The sequence below is a fragment of the Heterodontus francisci genome, chromosome 2 (genome assembly GCF_036365525.1).
Source record: "Heterodontus francisci isolate sHetFra1 chromosome 2, sHetFra1.hap1, whole genome shotgun sequence".
Taxonomy (NCBI): domain Eukaryota; kingdom Metazoa; phylum Chordata; class Chondrichthyes; order Heterodontiformes; family Heterodontidae; genus Heterodontus; species Heterodontus francisci.
Window position 1 is genome coordinate 139900621 of NC_090372.1, and position 25230 is coordinate 139925850.

Below are 25230 nucleotides of genomic sequence, written 5' to 3' on the forward strand. Positions count from 1 at the left end.
TTGTATCCATTGGAATTTAGAAGTGTAAGAGGCAACTTGATCTTGACAGGGTGGATGTGGAAAGGATGTTTTCCCCTTGTGGGAGAACCTAGAACTCGGGGGTCACTGTTTAAAAATAAGGGGTCACCCATTTAAGGTAGAGATGAGGAGAAATTTTTTCTCAGAGGGTTGCGCGTCTTTGGAATTCTCTTCCTCAAAAGAGGGTGGAAACAGAATCGTTGAATATTTTTAAGGCAGCGGTAGATAAGATTCTTGATAAGCAAGGGGGTGGAAAGTTATTGGGTGTAGGTGGAAATGTGGAGTAATCAGTTCAGCCGTAAACCTATGGAATGGCGAAGCAGGTTCAAAGGGCCGAGTGGCCTACTCCTGCTCCTAATTCGTATGTACTTACTTACCTGACACATTCAAGGGGGTTTCCCCACTCTCCTTCAATCCCACCCTGCGGAAAGCCGGCAGAGGATGGGATCCCAAACCAGACATCAATTTCTGGGACTTTCCCACCCCACTCGCCTCCAAAACAGTCTTCAATGAGGTGGGAAAATTCAACCCCAGAAGTCAGAAACACAAAGGCTACGAAAACAGGCAAAGCTGAAGAAAGGCTGCAAAAAACTAACAACCTCCACAATGTCAAGAGGGTAAATAGCAGTGAATCTATATTTCTACATCAAACAAGAATCCCCCCTCAAGCGGGCTGGAGTACACATGGATTTATTTTGTAACAATACAGAGACAGAAGTTGAACTAATTGTCCCAATTGGTTATCATACTCAATGTTCTGTTTGTTTTGTCTAATGCAGAATTAAACAGTTTACAATTGTAGGGTTAATTTGGCCCGCAATCATAGACGTGCAATATACATAAAAATATATGAAAGTCACATCACGGAAGCAGGCCATCTGGCTTAACCAATCCATGTCAGCAAGCAAATAGTTCTAATCACATCCCTGAAATCCTTCTGCTCTCCAAAAGCAGAGAGTGTATTATTGCTTCTTTTAAAACCAAAATGCATCACCTCAGACTTACTGCCATTAAATTTATCTGCTGCTTTTTACTTCATTGCCCCATTTTATCAATATCTATTTACATTTTCCTTTGGTTTTCTAAAGAATTAACTACACCTCTTATTTTTGGATCATGTGCAAACAGGAGACCATTCCTTCTCAGTCTATACCCAAATTAACGATATAGAGTGAACAGAACTGGTGGCAGAACTAAACCCTGTGTGATATCATTACTCACTTCCAACAATTCTAGAAAAACTGCCCTTCACTCCTTACCAATAAAACAAAATAAAATACTGCAGTTGCTGGAAACCTTAAAGAACAAAAAAAAACTTTAGAAGCATTCAGCAGGTCAGGCAACATCAGTTTAATGCTTCAGGTCATATGTTTCTGATGAAACGTCATAAGACCTGACAAAGGTTCACAAGACCTTAAACGTTGATCCTACCTTCCTCTCGCCACAGATGCTGCCTGGTCTGCTGAATGCTTCCAGCATTTCTCTTTTTTTATCATCATAACTTCTATTCTCCATTTTCTCCCTTTTAACTTTAAGAAAACCAAATTTTAACCTTTGTTATCCTCGTTCCTAATTCTCACCCCTTAAGCTTCTCTAATAACTTACAACCTGCCACTTTGTCATGGGTTTTTCTAAAATTCATGTACACTACAGCCACTATTTCCTCCATCTATCATGTCTCACCACCTCAAAAGAATTCTATGGTTGGTCAAACATGATCATCCCTTTTGAAATCTATGCTCACTACTTTAACTATTTTGGCTTTGTCCAGACATGTGCAGTAATTTTGTCCTTTAATTAAAGACTCACCATGGATATTTAGCTAACTGGTCCGTAATTACCCAGATTAACACAACCTCCTTTTTTAAAAGTGAGTATTACAATGGCCAATCTCCAGTCCTCTGCCACAAACATATTTTTTCTATGCTTTTACAATTCCTTTTGAAAAAAAGATCCCCCTGTTTCCCTTTAGTACCATGTGCCAATTTCTCCTTTCACTTTACTTCAGCTAGCTCACTTCTCAGCTTTCCAGAATCCACCCTTAAATCTAATCTGGTTTTCTAGTTTTTGTACTTTTATCCATTTCTACCTGGATATAAAACCTAATTATATTGTGGTCACTACTCTCAAGGTGCTCGCCTCCATTTAGCTCATTTACCTGATCTATTTCATTTCTCACAACAAGATCCAGCACTGGCTCCATCCTTCTAAGTCTTACATATGGCTCAAGGGAGAAGACCTGTTCGTATTTTAGGAATTTAATTCCCTTTTCTCCATTTATTCCCTCTATATATTCCTGGCTCCTGCTACTGTTCTAGCAGATACAGGACAGTGTGTGTCAAATTCTGCAAAAAAGCAGGATACCAGGTTATTTTGGGGAGAAACTAATTACCAATTAAATCAGTCAATACCTATGGCAGACCAAGTTTGTGACAAATTCACAAATAAAGTCGAGTTTAATATACTGTAGATATTTACACATTTATAGTCCCTAAATTTTAGACTTTGTTCATGCTTCTCATCAGCAACCACGCAAACTTTTAAGGCACAGTTGGCATGACGTAGGGATAGATGGTCTGCCAAATCTCTCAAAAATAAAAAGAGAGAAATGACAAAACTTTTTCTGAACACCACATGCAAACTGGATGACCAATCAACTGCTGGTTGCGCTCTGTATGTCATACCCTGAACTCCAACTTTAAAGTGCCACTAATATGAACAGTGTCGTATCATCTGCCCTCAACTGCACCATTCCACAAGCAGACTATTAAAAGCACCCAAAAATAGTGGTTGAAATATTCTCGTATTAACCCAGTGCCACTTGTACTGTACAAATAAATAACTTATCAGGAAACATGGATTAAGAAATACCATTTGGCACAAATAAAAACAAAATAATTCTGAAAATATAAGCAAGCCCATCAGCATCTGAAAAGAGAAAATGTTAGTTTTGGATGAATGGCATTTACAGTAGCTACAGTTAAAGAACAATGCTGACCTTGCTCATTATGACACTAATTTTTCAAGTTTGTTTCCTTGAATTTAACAATGTACCCCGGAAACTCTTGATATGGGCAGTCTTAACCCTAACTCAACATGCCAACTATGCAAAAACTGAACATAGCTATCCAAAATTTGCAAGCTGGAAATAAATAAATTGTACTAGAATTAAGACATCAACATATGCACAGTTAATAATTGCCAGGTGAAATAGTACCAACTAGGAGTGCAACAACAAAGCCTGCTTTTCAACACCTGATTAAGTTCCTGAAGTGATAACTTAGCTTTAAAATACAGGTTTACAGAACCCCAATCCAAACCACCTTTCACCAAAGAAACAAGTAAGACTGCTCTAACTTGCTCATGTTCTTCCAAAAATAAATCACAAGTTGTATTTGGACAGTAGTGGTTCAGACTATATGAGCTATCACTGTATAATGATCCCTGCTGAAATACTTATGAAAGGACTGATGGGGCTCAACTGTGATGCAGTCTGCACTCAAATAGCTTGCTGGCATAGTCAGGGATCATACTTGAATTGGATTTACTTATGCAAGATACCAGAGATATGATTAGAACTAACTGGTTTTACTGCAGTGAAGGATCCATCATATCATGAAACATTTTGGGTCATAATAGAAAAACAAAATAAAGTAATTGAGGGATGGTCTTTATCAGCAATATTGAAATTAGAGTTGGTGGAAAAAAAAGTAAAGAAAACACGTCAATCAGTGCCTTTAGGAGAACTAGCAACTTCACAATCAAGATGGAACTGGGATTGAAAACAACATTCACAGAAGTTGCAAGAGAAACAACATTAACTAAGGACCAGGGCAGCAGCAGGGGAACAGGAAGACAACACTAAATCATGTCTACAGTTCTTGCAGAAATTAGGAGAAATACATTTAACTCCAGTTGCTTCAGACTGATTAAGATATTAAATTAGATGGGCATAAATTTTACAAGAGACTGAATAGCGGGCAGAACAATTAAGATGCAGTATTAGATTTGGCAGGAGGAGAATGATGTATAAAATCTTCTATGCCAGGTAGAATATCCATTCACAAAGTGAATGATCAGGATTCAGACAGCAACAGCTGGACCAGGGAAAAGCAGCAAAAGAGTTCTGAAAGATTAGTTTTTTTTTGGCCTCTCCCATATGATTGGGTGATTTTAATGGTGCTTAGTAGCAGCTAGCTTTATGACCAGAGGAAGATTACCAAATTCTAACAAACTGATGCTATGGTTAGTTTAGTGCTGTGAGTCCATGCCCAAAAGAAACTCAGTTGAGGCTACATCTGCATTAAAGCCTGACTCGGGTATAAAATTAAAACCCGACCGGGGCCCTACCAGACAACAGCCAACCCAAACCTGACCCGGGCCAGAGTCCTTTAATTTTTTAAATGCCCAGCCCGACAAAAAGATAATACTGAAACAAAAAAGATCATAGATTAAAACAAAAATACAGTCCAACCCAACCCCGAATGCTGGATGCAGAATACAGACCTGACCCGAACCCGATACGTAGTTGGGTTTGGTCGGGCTCGGGTCGGGTAGACAGGCTTTAATCTGCATTACTGTTTGCAAGAACTTTATGTGATGCAACTTTGAACATTCTCATCCCAGTTTAAAGTGGATATGGATACACAGTTCAAATCTGGTCCCACTTTGAACTGGCAATTTCAATCAGAAAACCACAAGGACAGCCAATATCAAAAATTGAAATGCCATGTTTAGGCAGCAAGGTCTTCTGAGGTTAGGATTAAAGTATATGCAAGCGCAATTCCCTTAATTCTCCTCTGTTGTCTGCTATTCTATCATGATGATGAATACTAAAGTGCTGATTTCCCAGCAGCAACAGTAATTCAATTTTTTAAAAGAATCAGAAGCATATACCTTTACCACAAATGCATATTTAAAAAAAAACAACCTGGAACAGATTGTCTTAAACAAGAATGACACCAGAGAATTTAAAACTGTATTTAAAAGGGAGCAAGTCATACTAAGGTGACTTTCATTCAAAATACTCTACAACTTAAGAGGAAATTTTTAGCCTCGAGAATTTTGACAAGACTTTTTGTAAAATTACAAATTTTCTTACTGGCATGTAAACTAAAGTCAGTAATTTCTAGCCACTTCACTGATATCACCGACAGGGAAGAGTTCTACGCAATTCCAAGTAAATATCGAGAGCCATGACTGTAGACTTTTCCGAGCACTCATTTAAAGCTGTGGGACCAGAGGAAACCCCAATCCAAGCCAGCAGTATAAATTTCCCAGCCTGCAATAAGTCCCCTCCTCCTCTCTGCCACCACCCCCCCACCAACCACTTAATTCAAGAAAGCTAATGTTTTCACCTTTCTCCTGAAGCCATAAAAAGCCACTTTCGTCCTTAAAATATAATGGGGGTGAGTGATGGAAAACTGCCCCTAGAGTTTTCTCGTTTTAAACAATCTACATATTGTTTATTTGTAAAGACTATGAAATGTAATCTGAACTTGAAAACAATTCTTACTTTACTAGGTTTTCTATTATGCAAATGAACTCTTGAACCCTACAAATCATGATATTTTCAGTACTCTACCTCAAGGCATTCGGGTGCCTACACTTGATCTGTTGAACGATAAGCAAGCAGTAGGTTACAAACTGATGCCTGCGTCAAAAATGCTGAACATTTAACAGGATACGTGTATAGTTCCATGTATCTTGATTTTGCCATACTCTGTCTGGTGTAAACCTGTTGAATGCCAGCTCGAAGGTCATCCCATATTTGATCCAGGCCTATCTGTTTAAGTCCATGGGGGTTTTGGCTCTTGTTTGATGACATTTTCTGTTTCCTTATAGTTTTCGACAGCAAAGTTCACATCCAATCAAGCTATGCCTCCATGAGATGTAGCAGTATGGACTCCTTTTAACTTTCCGCTGTTAACTACCAATGAGTTGTACCTCCTCCAAAAGTGATCAGACAGACGCTACCTCATCAAACCTGTAACAAAATGAACAGTTTCAAATAAGGAAATTATCCGGTTTTTTTTGTTTTTAGCATTTCACTTTTTTGGAAGACAACATTTTTATACCAGCTAAAAATTGTAATATTCTGCATTCAACTTCTGAAACTCATAATATTTTGTGACCCGAATTGATGCCAGCTAGCAACTATTAAGGCAGATGTTTTAAAACATGAGCACCATAACAAACAAGTTAATCTCAGTTTATAGCAAAACCTTTAAGGCTTGCTAAGTCCATGCTGTCATATCAATCACTGATGCTATTCGATGACATCATATTAGGACCCTGTGGTGCTAACAAAATACACTAATGCCACATTTTAAATATTTAAGATACAATTTTGGGCAAAGTTATGGCCTCAATACAATTGGGAGGATACTTCAAAAAGAACTTCGCATAACCCATAAACTGCAGCAGACTGAATTTTGCCTGTGTTCATAATGGGGATTTGAAGTGGTGATTTGTTGTTCAAAAGGAGGATTATTAAACATAGGCAAATAGATTGCTAGGAAAATAACAGAGTAAAATGTTAAATGTTAAATGAGAAAGACATGCACCACGAGTTGCGAATCGCCACGAATTGCTGGATGATTTGGGCAGCACTGCCGTCAGTCTCCACACGTGCGTCCAGAAATTGCTGCAATTACACTGTTAAAATTATTCCAACTTGTTGCATCTTTAAAGAGAAACCCTAAATTTCTGCAAGGACGAGATTTAGGTTCCTGCAATGCCAATCAACCTCGAAGGCCCAGAAAAGGAACATGCCACAAGATTCTCCACTCCATCAAATTCTGGCCCATATAATCGCAAACATTTCACATTATTCAGAAACAAGCATGCCTTGCAGGATCCATGGGTTGTTCCATTCCAGTCACACAGCAGTGGGTATAGATAATCAGATGTTAGGACAGGCCTTCTAGCTAGATGTTAAATGCTGGCTTTCACCTCAGGGGAGTAACTGTGATCAACAGCTCTGTGGGAAATGCCCCATCTCATCAATTTAAGGGAATGAAGCCTCTCTCCGATGTAGCGTGGTGGGTGCTCTTGCATCAGCCAAAGAGTTCTTCTTTTTAAAAAAAGACATCCAAACCAGTTTCACATCAGTACTTAGACAGACATGGTGAGCGCCCTTTTAAAGAGCCAGTAATTAGAACATAGAACATAGAACATACAGCACAGAACAGGCCCTTCGGCCCACAATGTTGTGCCGATCCTTTGTCCTCTGTCAAGGACAATTTAATCTATACCCCATCATTCTCCTTTATCCATATACCTATCCAAAAGCCTTTTGAAAGTCCCTAAAGTTTCTGACTCAACAACTTCCCCGGGCAAGGCATTCCATGCCTCGACCACTCTCTGGGTAAAGAACCTTCCCCTGACATCCCCCTTATATCTCCCACCCTTCACCTTAAATTTATGACCCCTTGTAACGCTTTGCTCCACCCGGGGAAAAAGTTTCTGACTGTCTACCCTATCTATTCCCCTGATCATCTTATAAACCTCTATCATGTCACCCCTCATCCTTCTCCTTTCTAATGAGAAGAGGCCTAGAATGTTCAGCCTTTCCTCGTAAGACTTATTCTCCATTCCAGGCAACATCCTGGTAAATCTCCTCTGCACCCTCTCCAAGGCTTCCACATCCTTCCTAAAATGAGGCGACCAGAACTGCACACAGTACTCCAAATGAGGCCTTACCAAGGTCCTGTACAGCTGCATCATCACCTCACGGCTCTTAAATTCAATCCCTCTGCTAATGAACGCTAACACCCCATATGCCTTCTTCACAGCCCTATCCACTTGAGTTGCAACTTTCAATGATCTATGCACATAGACCCCAAGGTCTCTCTGCTCCTCCACATGCCCAAGAATCCTACCGTTAACCCAGTATTTTGCATTCATGTTTGTCCTTCCAAAATGGACGACCTCACACTTTTCAGGGTTAAACTCCATCTGCCACTTTTCAGCCCAGCACTGCAACCTATCCAAGTCCCTTTGCAGACGACAATAGCCCTCCTCGGTATCCACAACTCCACCAACCTTTGTATCATCTGCAAATTTACTGACCCACCCTTCGACTTCCTCATCCAAGTCGTTAATAAAAATCACAAACAGGAGAGGACCCAGAACTGATCCCTGCGGCACGCCACTGGTAACTGGGCTCCAGGCTGAGTATTTACCATCTAAGACCACTCTCTGCCTTCTATCAGTTAGCCAATTCTTAATCCAACTGGCCACATTCCCCACTATCCCATGCCTCCTGACTTTCTCCATAAGTCTACCATGGGGGACCTTATCAAATGCCTTACTAAAATCCATGTACACCACATCCACTGGTTTACCCTCATCCACTTGCTTGGTCACCTGCTCAAAGAATTCAATCAGGCTTGTGAGGCAAGACCTACCCCTCACAAAACCGTGCTGACTGTCCCGAATCAAGCAGTGTCTTTCCAGATGCTCAGAAATCCTATCCCTCAGCACCTTTTCCATCAACTTGCCTACCACCGAAGTAAGACTAACTGGCCTGTAATTCCCAGGGTTGTTCCTATTCCCTTTCTTGAACAGGGGCACAACATTTGCCACCCTCCAATCACCTGGTACCACCCCCGTCAGCAGAGAAGATGAAAAGATCATTGCCAGCGGCTCTGCAATTTCATCCCTTGCTTCCCATAACATCCTTGGATATACCCCGTCAGGCCCGGGAGACTTGTCTATCTTCAAGTTATTCAAAAACCCCAACACATCTTCCCTCCTAACGAGCACTTCCTCGAGCTTACCAGTCTGTTTCACACCGTCCTCTTCAGTAATACACCCCTTCTCATTCGTAAATACCGAAGAGAAGTACTCATTCAAAACCTCACTTATCTCTTCCGGCTCAACACACAGTCTCCCGCTATTGTCCTTGACCGGACCTATGGTCCCCCTAGTCATCCTCATATTTCTGACATACGCGTAAAAGGCCTTGGGGTTTTCTTTTATCCTACCCGCCAAGCATTTTTCATGCCCTCTCTTAGCTCTCCTAATCCCTTTCTTCAGATCCTTCCTGGCCATCTTGTATCCCTCCAGAGCTATGCCTGTGCCCTTTTTCCTCAACTTTATATACGCATCCTTCTTCTTCCTAACAAGACTCTCAACCTCTCTTGTCAACCACGGTTCCCTCACATGACCATCCCTTCCCTGTCTGACAGGGACATGCTTATCAATGGCCCCTACTATCTGCTCCTTGAAAAAGTTCCACATTTCGACCGTGCCCTTCCCTGCCAGCATATGCTCCCAACTTATGCTCCTCAGTTCCTGCCTGACAGCATCATATCTACCCTTCCCCCAATTGTAAACCTTGCCCTGTTGCACATACCTATCCCTCTCCATTACCACAGTGAATGCTACAGAATTGTGATCACTATCTCCAAAGTGCTCGCCCACCAACAGCTCTATCACTTGCCCTGGTTCATTACCTAGTACCAAATCCAATATTGCCTCCCCTCTGGTCGGGCAGTCTACATACTGAGTCAGAAAAGCTTCCTGGACATACTGCACAAACACTACCCCATCCAAACTATTCGATCTAAAGAGTTGCCAATCAATATTTGGGAAGTTGAAATCCCCCATAATTACTACCCTGTGACTTCTGCTCCTTTCCAAAATCTGTTTCCCAATCTGCTCTTCCACCTCCCTGCTGCTATTGGGGGGCCTATAGAAAACTCCCATCAAGGTGACTGCTCCTTTCCTGTTCCTGACCTCAACCCACAGTGCCTCATTATTAGCATTATTATTTTCCATATCCAAGAACAAGAGAGACACTGATTGTTCTGAAGATCAAAAACTTAGACTATTCTTTCATTTCTGTACGATAAATAAACCAGTTGATAGTTTTGAAGCAGTGACTCATCTCTGTAAAATGCTATTTCAGTCTGCCTTCTATAAACACAGGAGCATTTACATGGCAGAATGCATATTTCAGTAGCTAATATATAGAGTAAGGGTGCTTTGTTACAATTCCCAGACATGCTATCATTTCAATAGAAAATAGATAGACAAATCACAGGGAATGCAAGGTCTGCTTCCAGATTGACAATGAACTTTTTTTTATTCATTTCATGGGATGTAGGCGTCGCTGGCAAGGCCAGCATTTATTACCCATCCCTAATTGCCCTTGAGAAGATGGTGGTGAGCTCTCTTCTTGAGCTGCTGCAGTCCTTGGTGTATAGGTACACCAACAGTGCTATTATGGAGGAAGTTCCAGGATTTTGACCCAGTGAGAGTGAAGGAACGGCAATATAGTTCGAAGGCAGGATGGTGTGTGGCTTGGAGGGGAATGTGCAGGTGATCCCATACATCTGCTGCCCTTGACCTTCTAGGTGGTAGAGGTCGCGGGTTTGGAAGGGGCTGTCGAAGAAACCTTGGTGAGTTGCTACAGTGCATCTTGTAGATGGTACACACTGCTTCCAAGGTGCGTCAATGGTGAAGGGAGTGAATGCTTAAGGTTGATAGCTCCTTCTGTGGGTCAGTGTCAAAAATATTTTTAATAGCAACACTCTTGCTAAGTACCATGAGAGGTTTTGTAACATTAGTGGCACTAAATGAATGCAAATTGCAATTGACAGGCTGAAAAGCCTATTTTTATGCTGTAAATACTATGTAATATTTCTGTTCCCCATAAAGAAACAAAATCAAGACATGACCAAAAGCTTGGTCAGAGGTACATTTTGAGCAGCATCTTAAAGGACGAAAGAGAGCGAAAGAGGCAGAGGTTTGGGGAGCGAGTTTCAGGGAGGGAATTTCAGAGGTTCAGGCCAAGGCAGCTGAAAGCAGGCCATCAATGGGTGCAGTGATTAAAATTAGGGATGCGCAAGAGGCTAGAAATGTAAGAGCACAGTAAGTTTGAGGAAGTTACAGAGATGGGGAGGAACAAGTTCCCCAAGAAAGCAAGGATGAAGATTTTAAAATTGAGGTGTTGTCGGATAAAGAGCCAGTGCATGTCAGCAAGCACACATGGATGAACGAGACTTGGTGCAAGTTAAGATAAGAGCAGCAGAGCTTTGGATGAGCACAAGTTTATGCAAGGTGAAAGATGGCAGGCAAGCCAGGAGAGCAGTGGAATAATTACTTTTAGAGGTGGATGAGGGTTTCAGCAGATGAGCTAAGGCAGGGTCAGAGTGGAGCGATGGACCAAGTCACACGGGATCAGAGGTGAGATGGCAAGATGGATACAGAACTAGCTCAGTCATAGAAGACAGAGGGCAGCAGTGGATGGGTGCTTTTCTGAATGGAGGGATGTGACTAGTGGTGTTCCGCAGGGATCAGTGCTGGGACCTTTGCTCTTTGTAGCATATATAAATGATTTGGAGGAAAATGTAGCTGGTCTGATTAGTAAGTTTGCGGACGACACAAAGGTTGGTGGAGTTGCGGATAGTGATGAGGATTGTCAGAGGATACAGCAGGATATAGATCAGTTGGAGACTTGGGCGGAGAAATGGCAGATGGAGTTTAATCCGGACAAATGTGAGGTAATGCATTTTGGAAGGTCTAATGCAGGTGGGAAGTATACTGTAAATGGCAGAACCCTTAGGAGTTTTGACAGGCAGAGAGATCTGGGCGTACAGGTCCACAGGTCACTGAAAGTGGCAACGCAGGTGGATAAGGTAGTCAAGAAGGCATACGGCATGCTTGCCTTCATCGGTCGGGGCATAGAGTATAAAAATTGCCAAGTCATGCTGCAGCTGTACAGAACTTTAGTTAGGCCACACTTAGAATATTGCATGCAATTCTGGTCACCACACTACCAGAAGGACGTGGAGGCTTTGGAGAGGGTACAGAAGAGGTTTATCAGGATGTTGCCTGGTCTGGAGGGCATTAGCTATGAGAAGAGGTTGGATAAACTCAGATTGTTTGCACTGGAATGACAGAGGTGGAGGGGTGACATGATAGAGGTTTACAAAGTTATAAGCAGCATGGACAGAGTGGATAGTCAGAAGCTTTTTCCCAGGGTGCAAGAGTCAGTTACTAGGGGACATAGGTTTAAGGTGAGAGGGGCAAAGTTTAGAGGGGATGTGCGAGGCAAGTTCTTTACACAGAGGGTGGTGAGTGCCTGGAACGTGCTGCCGGGGGAGGTGGTGGAAGCAGTACGATAGCGACGTTTAAGAGGCATCTTGACAAATACATGAATAGGATGGGAATAGAGGGATACGGACCCCGGAGGTGCAGAAGGTTTTAGTTTAGGCAGGCATCAAGATCGGCGCAGGCTTGAAGGGCCGAATGGCCTGTTCCTGTGCTGTACTGTTCTTTGTAGGTGGAAGTAGGCAGTCTTGATGATGGTGTGGCTATGTGGTCAGGAGGGCTTAAACAGAACACCAAGTTTGCGAACAATCTGGCTCAGCTTCCGACAGTTGCGGGAAATGGAGACAATGGTCAGAGAATGGAATTTGTGACAGGGTCCAAACACAATGGTTTCAGTCTTCCCAATACTCAGTTGCAGGAAATTTCTGCTCATCCACTCTATGTTAGTGTTCATCCTTCACACAAGCCTCCTCCCACTTTACTTCATCTCACTACATCAATATATCCTTCTATTCCTTACTCCCGCATGCACTCTAGCTTTCCCTTAAATGCCGAAAAGTAGAACATAAGTCTCCATAAATTCTAAAGGAACTTCACAGTTCTTCATTCTCCTGGGAGTAACTGGTTTCTTCAACGAGTAGTCATAGGTGCTTTTTTTTAAATCCTGTGTGCCCTGCAATCAATATATTCATATGGAGAATTTCTCATCCCAGTTAAACACAATTTCTTTCCTCCATATAAATGTCACAATTGCATCCACTTTCATTGTGTCCTTTCAGAATGCACTATAATGCAGTGCACAGGGAGCCCACTGCACATTTAACACATACCAATGTAAGTGAACAACAGCTAGATTTCCTAATTTTCTACCCTTTAACAGCATTCTCTGATCTTTATCATTTTATTACTTACACATTTCTTAAATGTGGGTCTTTACTAACATCCCCACCAATGCTCCTGAATCACAGTGCCCAACTCCTAAGGACTTCCCTCTCTCTAGCACAGAATTTATCTTGTAGTGCATGCAAACCCCCAGCTCCTGAGATCTAAATGCTCTCAGATCAGACAACCAGCCCTACTGCTCTCAGAACCCCTCTCCATAGTTCCCCTAATTCACCCCTCTCCCGTGCTCAAACCCTAGGACTCCTCAAAGTACTCATCCCAATGGTCCCTAAACTGCCCTAAAGCTGATATATCCCTAATTATTCCAACTGTCATATCACATTTGTATTTGCCTTAATAGGACATGCAGGGGAAACGATTACAACACTAGCCACTCACTTTTTGTTGTCAGAGACCACATTGTTCTAAGATCCTGGGAAAGATATGAAGAGAAACACATCATCTGTTCATCTTGCTTGGTGACCCCAGCTCCACCAACAGTCCCTAATGCAAGGTAATGCTGGTTGGAAAGCTTTTTAGAGCATGGTTAAGCATTTTCTGCTACCTCACTGAGGTTGGTGATATCCTCTTTGGAGTTGTGTTGTATATTCTTCCTTTTCAAATACTTATTCAATTATCTTTTAAACAATGCTATTGTCTCTACCTACGTAGCCACTTGTGGTTAAAGCATACCACGTTTCACTAACAGTTAGTTAAAAAAGATGCCTTTCCTCAGTAATCCTCACTGTCTGCCTGTTACCACCAATACACCAAGCAACTGAAACTTCAGCTATCCTCTGAGTTTTCCATAAACGTTCATTAGTTCTCCTCCAAACCTGCTCTGTTCCACTAAAAATCCCCCTATTTTTCCAGTCTCTCTTCATAATTATAGTATCTCATTTCAGCACATCTTCACTGTACCTTTCCATAGTTCAAATATCTCCTATGAAGTAGTGTCCAAAACTGCAAACACTAATCCCACTATTACCAACCAGTATCTTGTACAAATTATTTATCACTTCCTAGTCAATGTTCGTACTAGAAAACTCAAATTCATGTTTTCTATTTATAAAAATATTAACAACCAAAAGTCAGATATTAAAAGAGCTGTGCAAGTGTGCTCCAGGCTGTAAAGTAATCTCAGCTAGGGAATCTTAGAAATAATTTTGGTGTGCATTACATTAGATTGGGACAATTTTATGAATATATGCTCCGAACATGGAGCCTCACCCATCAGGAGTACATATTAGGAAATCACAGATGAATTCCCAAAATGGCACAAACATCATGGGCAACATGCCTGCAATATTGTAATACAAACTCCAGATGGGTGAGGCTCATTGGGAATGAACACTCATGAAGTAGGGACACAAAACATGGGATTTTTTCCTCTGGTCCTCCCTGGCAATTCTACACTGTTACAACCTTGGTCACAATCACAATGTGACGTATAGTACATGCATCACAAAGGCATAGTTATTTTTGTCACATTAATATAATGGTCACTCATCATAAAGACCGAATTAAGGAATTCAAACTGGACATATAAATAGCAGTGTTACAGCTCAATCAGATGAACTTCATTTTTGGTGTTAAAATGCCCAAATTATTGACTGTGTCTAAGCCTTTTATAGCATCGCAACACGTCCGGTAACTTTTCACATTTCATAATGATGTCACAATTAGACTGAAAAGGTTCCGTGATTTCATGAGAACCAATCCGCACATAACATAGTTTCCATTTATGATTTATTTTAAAATTACTTACCCAAGACATGGGGCAACGATGAAATATTATCAATCCACTCAGTTCATTGTTGGTCATTTACCAGGTCACGTGTATCACATGGCTCATTGTACATATCCTCTGTTACACAGATAATAATTGGAATGAGGCATGTTACCAATCTGAGTTAGGATTTATGAACTATGATTGCCAAAACTTACCAAGACTATTATCTGGGGTCGTTGAGCATGTAACATGGTGTGACAAGAATGACAGTGGGAGAGCCTTTATGATGCAAGTGACCATGTGAAAGAAATATTCTGTAAAATACTCAATCTTGTGACACAGAGCCAATGGGCCACAAGAGTCATAGAAAATATAAACCCAGACAATGAAGTTCCAAAGAAACTATGGTACACGTTAGGAAAATACAGGAAGGAGTTGATGTCATCAATGTAGGGACTAACTCAGAACAGTTGTTAAGTTCAACAGTGTAGAAGACGTAAACATCAGCAGGAGATAGAGGCACCACTGAACTAGCTTCAGAATATAATTATACTCCATTTATACTAACAAATGAGAACAGAATTAATGGATCTGATTTTGTAGTAAGTAGCACAGCAACAGTGCTCATCGCTGACCTTGAAGAAAGCTGCCCACAAAGATCTAGCGATTTCTGTGGTGCAGTTTTCTCCATTCCAAACAAGAGTTTTAATCTCGTAACCCAGTTACACCTCTTTCAACAGGGGCTAACTTTTTACAGGGTGTTTTCTTTTTACAAAGTGACTCCTGACAATGCAGCCCATCGCTGACATCATCAGAGCATTCCCAGCTAAAGCCTGGTTACCCAACCCGAACCCGAGCAAACCCGACTACGGGATCGGGTCTGTATTCTGCGTCGAGCATTCGGGCTCGGGTTGGGTCAGGCTGGACTGTACTGCTCTATTTCGTATTGTTTTCGCTTTAATCTACAATTTTTTTGTGTTTCATTAATATGTTTGTTATTTTCCTGTCGGGTCGGGCATTTAAACAAAATAAAGGACTCGGGCCTGGGTCAAGTTCAGGTGGCTGTTGTCGGGTCGGGCCCGGGTCAGGCTTTAATTTTATACCCGAGTCAGGCTTTACTCCCAGCTTCAGACATGCTCAGAACTGAATCTTGCTGTCAGTATGGAGCTGCGCATGCGCAGCCTACGTCAGCACCCGGCGTGACAGGACTAATTCGCACATGCGCACGAAAATGTCATTCACATACTGCAATGTCTGCTCGCTCCCCACCTTACCACTTCACCCTGCTCTGCCTCTGCTCCCTGGGATCACCATCTCTCTTCCCCGCACGGAGGAAGCAGTGGAGAGAGAGAGAGAGAGTGACAAAATGGGCAGGGGATGGAGACTGCGAGCGGGAGGGAGGGGGGAGAAGTGAGAGGGAGGAAGCGGAGGAGCGAGTGGGGGAGCAGCAGCGAGTGGCGGGGAAGGAGGAGGAGGAGAAGTGGCAAAGGGGGAGCAAGTGGTGAGCAGACGAGTGCGGGAGGCAGCAGCGGCGAAGCGCGGGAGCGGGGTACTGTTGGGGGTAAGATGGAGGCAGCCTTTGCAGACACTGGGGACTGGAGTTTAATTTGTTGTGATCAATTGAGCAGCGCCATCTTTACTACTGGCAGCTGCCAAAAATGTCACAGACAGTGACATTTCAGTGCATGAGGCTGCATTTGCGCATGTGCAAGTACTGCGCCACCTAGTGATTGCATTGTCAGCAAACGCAGCCCTTTTTTTGAACAGCAAGTCTAACTAAATACTGGAATTTCTTAATTCATAGATTTCCCATTGATACAGGCTGGTGATACCTCAACTGTGCATCTTCTAGAGAAGCACAGAATCACTGACAACAAATGCTGGATTTCCACAATATTCTGCACAGTGCAACTCCAGAAGTTGCTGCAAGTTTCAGTGGAGTAATGGCGCTGAACACTGACAGTTTGTCTTCATTAACAATGTGAAATATGGGTCAATGAATCATTCATTCAATTCCCATTTGTCATCATAAAAGTTACAATTATCTATGATTAGACCTTTTGGAAACCCAACCACAATCTCCAAGCATGAACTTGACTTCCAGGTTAAACTTTCCCACCCACTAACAGTGGTAGCATCAACAAAGAACTGACTAAAAAATGGGGTTGTCTAGAGTCTGCTACCCGACCCGAACCCGACGGGACTCAACGGCATGCGTCTGGTTCGGGTCGGGTCGGCCCCCATCTTCAGGGTACGGCTTTTGAGCTCGGGTCGGGTGGGGCCAGACACACACGGCAAATGCTGTGCTGGTAAAAAAAAAAAAAAAAAAAAAAAAAAACTTACCTGAGCTGGGCGTCCGGGACGAAATGGAGTCTGCGCAGTGAGCGAGTGACATCACTATGACGTCATCGCGCATGCACTGCAGCTTCCTGCAGGTTCCGAATTGGAAGGAAGGTCGGGTCGGGCTCGGGGCAAAATCAGGCTGGGTCGGGCTCGGGTCTAGATCGGGTTCCATTTTCCCGGACGGAGCAGGCCTCTAGTCTGCCCAACACACAAGTATCCCAATATCCTCTGTCTACCCATAACTGTACTGCAGCAGTTAATAAGTTACCAACAACTTGCATTTTATATGGTGTTTTTAATGGAGGAAAATGCTCCATGGCATTTCAAAATTGTTTTGTCACTCTACTCCTTAGGTTAGGTCAGGCGACTAAAATCTTGGTCAAAGAGGCAAGTTTTAAAGAAGGGTTTAAGAGGAGGAGAGGGGGAGAGGCTTAGGGAAGGAATTCCAGAACTTAAGAATTAAGACAGCTGAAGCGACAGCTGCCAATGGTGTAGCTGATGCAAAAAAAAAGTCTAGGGTTGGAAGATGGCAGTGCCCTTGAAGGATTGTTAGGCTGGGCAAGGTTACAGAGATAGGGGGGCAGTGCCACAGAGGGATTTGATGAAGACTATTTCAGTGCTGTGGCAGACGCATAATGATAATGTTACTGAACTAGTCATCAAAAAGTTCAAATTCCATCATGGCAGCTGGGGGAATTTGAATTCAATTAACAAACTGCAATTAAAAAAATCTTGTATTATTAACAATCGTGAATCAACTAAACTGTCATCAAAACCCATCTGGTTCACAAATATCCTTACTGAAAGAAATCTGCCATCCTTACCCAGTCCGGCCTCCATGGAACTTCAGGCCCACAATGTGGCTGACACTGAAGTATCCTCTGAAATCACCTAGCAAGCCACTCAGTTGCATCAAACCACAACAGAAAAGTTGAATAATAAAACCAGATGGACTACCCGGCATCACCCGAAGCATCAGAAATAACAGTGGCTCATCCTTCCCAGTCGACCCAGCAAAGTCCCCCTTACGAACATCTGGCGACTTGTGCTAAAATTGGGACAGCTGTCCCACAGACTAGTCAAGCAGCAGCCTGATACAGACGTACTCACCAAATCATACATTACAGACAATGTCCCAAACTCCTCCATCATCCCTGGGTATGCCCTGTCCCACCAGCAGGACAGACCCACCAAAAGTGGTGGCACAGTGGTATACAGTCAGGAGGGAGTGGGAGTGGCCCTGGGAGTCCTCAACATTGAATATGTACCCCACGAAGTCTCGTGACATCAGGTCAAACACGGGCAAAGAAAATGTCTGCTGATTACAACCTACCACCCTCCCTCTGCCGACGAATGAGTGTTCCTCCATGTTGCAGACAACGTGGAAGAAGCACTGAGGCTAGCAAGGGCACAGAATGTACTCTGGGTGGGGGACTTCAATGTCCATCACCAACAGCAGCTCAGTGGTACCATTATTAACTGAGCTGGCTGACACCTGAAAGACATATCTGCCAAACTGGGCCTGCAGCAGGTAGTGAGAGGACCAACAAGAGGGAAAAACTTACTTGACCTCATCCTCACCAATCGGCCTGTCACAGATGCATCTGTCCATGACAGTATGGGTACAAGCAACAGCCGCACAGTCCGTCTTCACACAGAGGACACTCCCTATTTCGTCGTGTGCCACTATCATGTTAAATAGGGCGGACTCAGAACAGATCTAGCTCAAAACTGGGCATCCATGAGGAACTGTGAGCCATCAGCAGCTTCAGAATTGTATTCAAACATAATCTTAACCTCATGGCCCAGCAAACCCCTCACCCTGCCATTACCAACAAGCAGAGGGACAAACCCTGGTTCAATGAGGACTGCAGGAGAGCATGCCAGATGCAGCACCAGGCAAATCTACAAATGAGATGCCAACCTGGTAAATCTACAACACAGGACTACATGCATGCTAAAAAGCAGAAGCAGCATTCTATCAACAGATCTAAGCAATCCCACAATCAACAGATCAGATCAAAGCTCTGCAGTCCTGCCACATCCAGTCGTGAATGGTGGTGGACAATTTAAAAGAGGAGGCGGCTCCTAAAACAAACCCATCCTCAATGATGGGGGAGCCCAGCATATCAGTGAAAAAAACAAGGCTGAAGCATCTGCAATCATCTTCAGCCAGCAGTGTCAAGTGGATGATCCATCTCAGCCTCCTCTTGAAGATCCCAGCATCATAGGTGCCAGTCCTCGACAGATCAATTCACTCCACATATCAAGAAACAACTGATGGCAATGGCTACAGCAAAGGCTCTGGGCCCTGATAACATCCCAGCTGTAGTATGGGAGACTTGTGCTCCAGAACTAGCCACGCCCCTAGCTAAGCTGTTCCAGTACAGTTACAATACTGGCATCTACCCAGCAATGTGAAAAATTGCCCAGATATGTTCTGTCCACTGACTGCAGGAAAAAGTCTGATCCAGCCAATTACTGCTCCATCAGTCTACTCTCAATAATCAACAAAGTGATGAAAAGTGACATCAACAGTGCTATCAAGTTGCACTTACTCAACAATAATCTGCTTACCAATGCTCAGTTTGGGTTCCGCTAGGGTCACTCAACTCCAGACCTCATTACAGCCTTGGTCCAAACATGGACAAAAGTGCTGAACTCCAGAGATGAGCTGAGAGTGGCTGCCCTTGACCAAGTGTGGCATCAAAGAGCCCTAGCAAAATTGAAATCAATGGGAATCAAGGGAAAACTCTTTACTGGTTATAATCATACCTTAACACAAAGGAAAATGGCTGCGGTTGTTGAAAGGCCAACCACCTCAGCCCCAGGACATAACTGCAAGAGTTCCTCAGGGTTATGTCCCAGACCCAACCATCTTCAGGTGCTTCATCAATGACCTTTCCTCCATCATGTTAGAAGTGAGGATGTTCGCTGATGATTGCAGTGTTCAGCATCATTCGCAACTCCTGAGATATTGACTGGGGGGCATAGCTTTAAAGTGATTGGTAGAAAGAGTAAAGGGGAGATGACGAAAAGCTTTTTCACCCAGATGGTGCTGGGGGTCTGGAACTCACTACCTGAAAGTGTAGTTGAAGCAGAAACCCTCAACTCATTGAAAAGAAGTCTGGATATGCATAAGTGCCATAACCTGCAGGGCTACAGACCAAATGCTGGAAGGTGGGATTAGAATGGATGGAACATTTTTCAGCTGGCACAGACACAATGGGCTGTGGCCTCTTTCTATGCTGTAAACTTTCTATGATTCTATGAAGCAGTCCAAGCCAACATACAGCAAGACCTGGACAACATTCAGGCTTGGACTGATAAGTGGCAAGTAACATTCGCGCCTCACAAGTGCTGGGCAATGACCATCACCAAGATAATCTAACCATCTCCCCTTGACGTTCAACAGAATTATCACTGAATCCCCCATCAACAACATCCTGGGAGCTACCATTGACCAGAAACTGAACTGAACCAGCCATATAAATACTGTGGCCACAAGAAAAGGTCACAGGCTGGGAATTCTGTGGCAAGTAACGCACCTCCTGACTCCTCAAAGTCTGTCTACCATCTGAAAAACAGGTCAGGAACGATGGAATACTCTCCACTTGCCTGGATGGGTTCAGCGCCAACACTCAAGAAGCTCGACACCATCCAGGACAAAGCAGCCCGCTTGACTGGCACCCCATCCATCACTGGCGCTCGCTGGCAGCAGTGTGCATCATCTAGAAGATACGCTGCAGCAACTCGGCAAAGCTCCCTCAAACAGCACCTTCCAAACCTACAACCTCTACCACCTAGACCCAGGCAGCAGACCCATTGGAACACCTCCACCTGCAAGTTCCCCTCCAACTACAGTACCATTCCTGCCTGAAAGTCCCGGAACCGCCTCCCTAACAGCACTGTAGGTGTACCTACAGCACATGGACTGCAGCGGTTCAAGCTAAAGTCTGGCTCGGGTATGAAATTAAAACCTGACCCGGGCCCAACCTGACCACAGCCAACCCAAACCCGACCCGAGCCCAAGTCCTTCAATTTTTTCCGCGCCCAACCAGACACAAATATTCTTCATCCATTCCGGCAGCAGGCTATTCCCGCAGATGGAATTGTGGGGAATCATGGGTAAGCCTGCTCCTGTGACTTCCCGCAAGCAGCACTGTCCAGCCCGACCCAACCCAAGCCCAAATGCTGGACTCGGAATATAGACCCGACCCGAACTTGACACATGTAGTCAGGTCTAGTCGGGTTCGGGTCAGGTAGCCAGTCTTTAGTTCAAGCTGGCTCACCAACAGCTTCTCAAGGGTAATTAAGGATGGGCAATAAATGCTGACCTTGCCAGCAACGTTCACATAGCAAGAACAAATAAAAAAATGTCACACGCATATATATAGGTCATCTGTTCTTTTTTAAAAAAAAAGAATTCAACTTCTTACCATTTCAGAGAAGCACTATACTCAAATGCAAACTAAAATACACCATTAACATGGGAAGGAGGAGGAGGTAACTAACCAGTGAGCTAACAATCTACATGTTTTCCAGCCAGTGGCTTCAGTTTTGAATCTGCAAACCTGCTTTATACGATACAACCAAATCGTGGGATGGAGATAGAGGAGCAAATCTGCAGGCAAACTGCAGAAAGATACAAGAACTTTAAGTGATAATGAGGGACTTCAATTATTCTAAGACCAACTGGTAAAGGGCAAAGAGGAGAAGGAATCCCTGAAATGTGTACGAGAAAACTCTGTATTTCAGTTTCCATCCCCGGGGGGGAAAAAAGCAGTGCTGCATTTGGTTCTGGGAATGAAGTGGGGCAACTGGAGCAAGTTTCAGCAGAGCAGCATTTGAGAAACAGTGATCACAATTTCATTAGGTTTAGAGTAGTTATGGAAAAGGACAAGGAAAGGAACCAAGTGTGAAAATACTCAAATGGCAGAGAGCTAATTTCAGTGATTTGAAAAGCAATCTGGCTAGATGGATTGGAATCAAAGATTTGTAGATAAAATAGTAAATGAGCAATTAGAGGCCTTCAAGGAGATAGTCTGGGTACAAACTGGACACATTCCCACAAGGGGAAAGGAAGATATGCATAGCTAGAGGTTCATCGATGACTAAAGATATAGAAAATACAATGACAAAGAAAAAGGAGACTTGATAAAGATTAGGTTCCTAATTTAGCAGAGAATCAAGCTAAGTGCAGAAAGTCAGGACTATATGTTACAAAGATAACAAAGACAAAACTAAAAGCTCTTCATCTGAATGCATGTAGCATTCATAACAAAGTAGACAAACTGATAGTGCAAACTGAAATAAATAAATATGATCTGATAGCCATTACGGAGATGTGGCTGCAGGATGACAAGAATTGGATCCTGAATATTGAGGGGTATATGACATTCAAGAATAGGAAGCTAGGTAAAAGGTGGAGGAGTAGCACTGTTAAATCAAGGATGGCATTGGTGCAATAGTTAGAGATGACCTTGGTTCAGGAGATCAGGATGTAGAATCGATTTGGGTGGAGATGAGGAATAGTAGGGGACAGAAGTCATTAGTGGGAGTGGTCTACAGGCCGCCCAACAGTAACCACAATATAGGACAAAGTATACAAGAAGAAATACTGGGTGCTTGTGATAAAGGGACCGCAATAATCATGGGTGATTTTAATCTACATATAAACTGGAAAAAGAGATTGGCAATGGTAGCCTGGATGAGGAGTTCATAGAATGCTTTCGAGATAGTATCTTAGAGCAGCACATTCTGTAACCAGAAAGCAAGTTATATTAGACTTGGTCTTGAGTAATGTGGCAGGATTAATTAACGACCTTAGAGTAAAGGCACCTCTAGGTAGCAGCGAACACAATATGATTGAATTTTACATCCAGCTTGAAAGAGAGCAGGGTGGGTCAAAGATTAGTATTTTAAACTTTAAAAAGGGCAACAATGCTGGCATGAAAGCCAAGCTAGCTGAAGAGAACTGGGTTACTAGGCTAGGAGACAGACCAATAGAGAAGCAGTGGCAGACATTTGAGGGGATATTTCAGAATACTCCTAAGTATATTCCTACTAGAAAGAAAAATTGTAATGGGAGGACCCGCCATCCGTGGTTAACTACAGAAGTTATGGAAAGCATCAAACTTAAGGAAAAAGCATATAATTGTGCAAAGATGAGTGACAGGTCAGATGAGTGACAGGTCAGAATATAAAGAACGGCAGAGAATGGCTAAAAGGTTAATCAGGAGAAAGAAATTAGAGTATGAGAGGAAGCTAGGATTAGTATAAATGGGTGGTTGATGGTCGGCACAGACTCGGTGGGCCGAAGGGCCTGTTTCAGTGCTGTATCTCTAAATAAATAGATAAATAAATGTAAAAATGGATAGCAAGAATTTCTACGGGTATTTAAAAAGGAAAAGCGTAAGTAAAGTGAGTGATGGTCCTCTAGAGAGTGAGAATGGGGAGCCAATATTAGATAATAAGGAAATGGCGGATGAAATAAACAAATATTTCGCTTCTGTCTTCACTATAGAGGATACAAAAACATTCCAGTAATAGCTGTAAATCAGGAGGTGGAAGGAAGAGAGGAACTTGGTGAAATTACAAATCACCAGGGAAGCGATACTGAGCAAACTGATGGAGCTGCGGGCTTACAATTCCCCAGGTCTTGATGGGCTTCATCCTAGGGTCCAAAAAGAGGTGGCTAATGGAGGTAGTAGATGCGTTGGTGTTCAATACGATCATGGCTGATCTTGCTTCAATTCCACTTTCCTGCACACTCCCCATATCCCTCGATTCCCTGCGAGACCAAAAAGCTGTCTATCACAGCCTTAAATATATTCAATAACGGAGCATCCACAACTTTCTGGGGTAGAGAATTCCAAAGATTCACAACCCTTTGAGTGCAGTAATTTCTCCTCATCTCTGTCCTGAACGATCAGCCCCTTATCCGGAGACTGTGCCCCCACCTTCTGGATGAGACGTCAAACCGAAAGCCCCTCTGGTCTCTCAGGTGGCTTAAAAGATCCCACGGTGTTAATTTGAAGAAAAGCAGAAGAGTTATCCCCAGTATCCTGGCCAATATTTATCAAGATCATTAAACAACTGATTATATTCTCATTATCACATTGCTGTTTGTGGGAGCTTGCTATGTGCAAATTGGGGCTGCCGTGTTTCCTACGATAGTGACAATTCAAAAGTACTTATTGGCTGTAAAGCACTGCGAGATGTCCCAAGGTCTTTCTTCTTATAGGGTGAAATCCCCAGATAGTACAGAATATACATTATGAATCAACTACATCTACTTCAACTGTGTCCATTAAATCACTTTCCTCAGGCTAGGCAGTTCAACAATGTCTTCAATTACTACAATGACATTCTTTGACACTCAAATCTACAAAACAACCATCATGAATGATATAGTTAGCCATAATTCTCTGCCATGGTGCAATTTTAAAAAAACAATCCAGTACTGCAAACGTCTTTTAAGGCTGCTTGTGGGAAAGGGAAATGGGAGAGAGGGGGAATTCATATGATCTGAAATGGGTCAGGGCATCATCTAAATACCATTGCATTACTACCTTTCTCAAAGCATAACAAGAAACAGACATCATTTCTGTTTCATTTAATATTCCGTGGAGTGTTTATTTTACTTGTTTCCTCTACCACATGCTGTTATTATGGAAGATCACAATGTTTTCACGAGAGGTCATGATGTTATGGTACATTTCATCATGTATTAGTAACTGCTGACCTGCTCAATTCTTCAACTGTGAGGCTACTCAGCTTTTATATATAAACTTTTGAAGTAACCAGACACTGAAGAATGACCCATCATTACACCACAGTCAGCACAAACAAATTCTGCAAACTTTCGGATGTTTACTAATCAAACCTATAGGTAGAAGGACGTTAAGTACAGTACTATAAAAGCAAGAATTTCCTCAAACACTGATTTGTAATTGTCAGTATTTCAATGTTGCATTTAAGTGTTATTATAGCATTTTTTTGTTTGATACAAGCCCACGATTTCGGTCACTTGAAATTGACTGTGGAGCTAACTGGTGCCCATGAAGGATTTCTTTTTAAATTTATTTTGTTAATTAAAGTAGTCATTTGCACCCTGTATCATATACAAGTTGCAATTAAAAAGACCAACAAACTAATAGGTTTCATAGATACCTGAATGGATTTCTGAA

At 42.7% G+C, this 25230-nt stretch overlaps 1 protein-coding gene across 3 annotated transcripts in view; it reads right to left on the minus strand.

Annotated features, from left to right (window-relative positions):
* LOC137347189 (cullin-1) overlaps positions 1 to 25230 on the minus strand; it is a 160189-nt gene that overhangs the window by 120729 nt on the left and 14230 nt on the right. For 2 of the 3 annotated variants that reach the window (XM_068011396.1, XM_068011404.1), the window contains exon 2: positions 5706 to 6004. In XM_068011396.1, the coding sequence (XP_067867497.1) occupies positions 5706 to 5845 (140 nt within the window). In that variant the 5' untranslated portion in view covers positions 5846 to 6004. Of the gene's footprint in view, positions 1 to 5705; positions 6005 to 14731; positions 14806 to 25230 lie in introns of those variants that run through there. The other variant, XM_068011413.1, reaches the window with a different exon arrangement.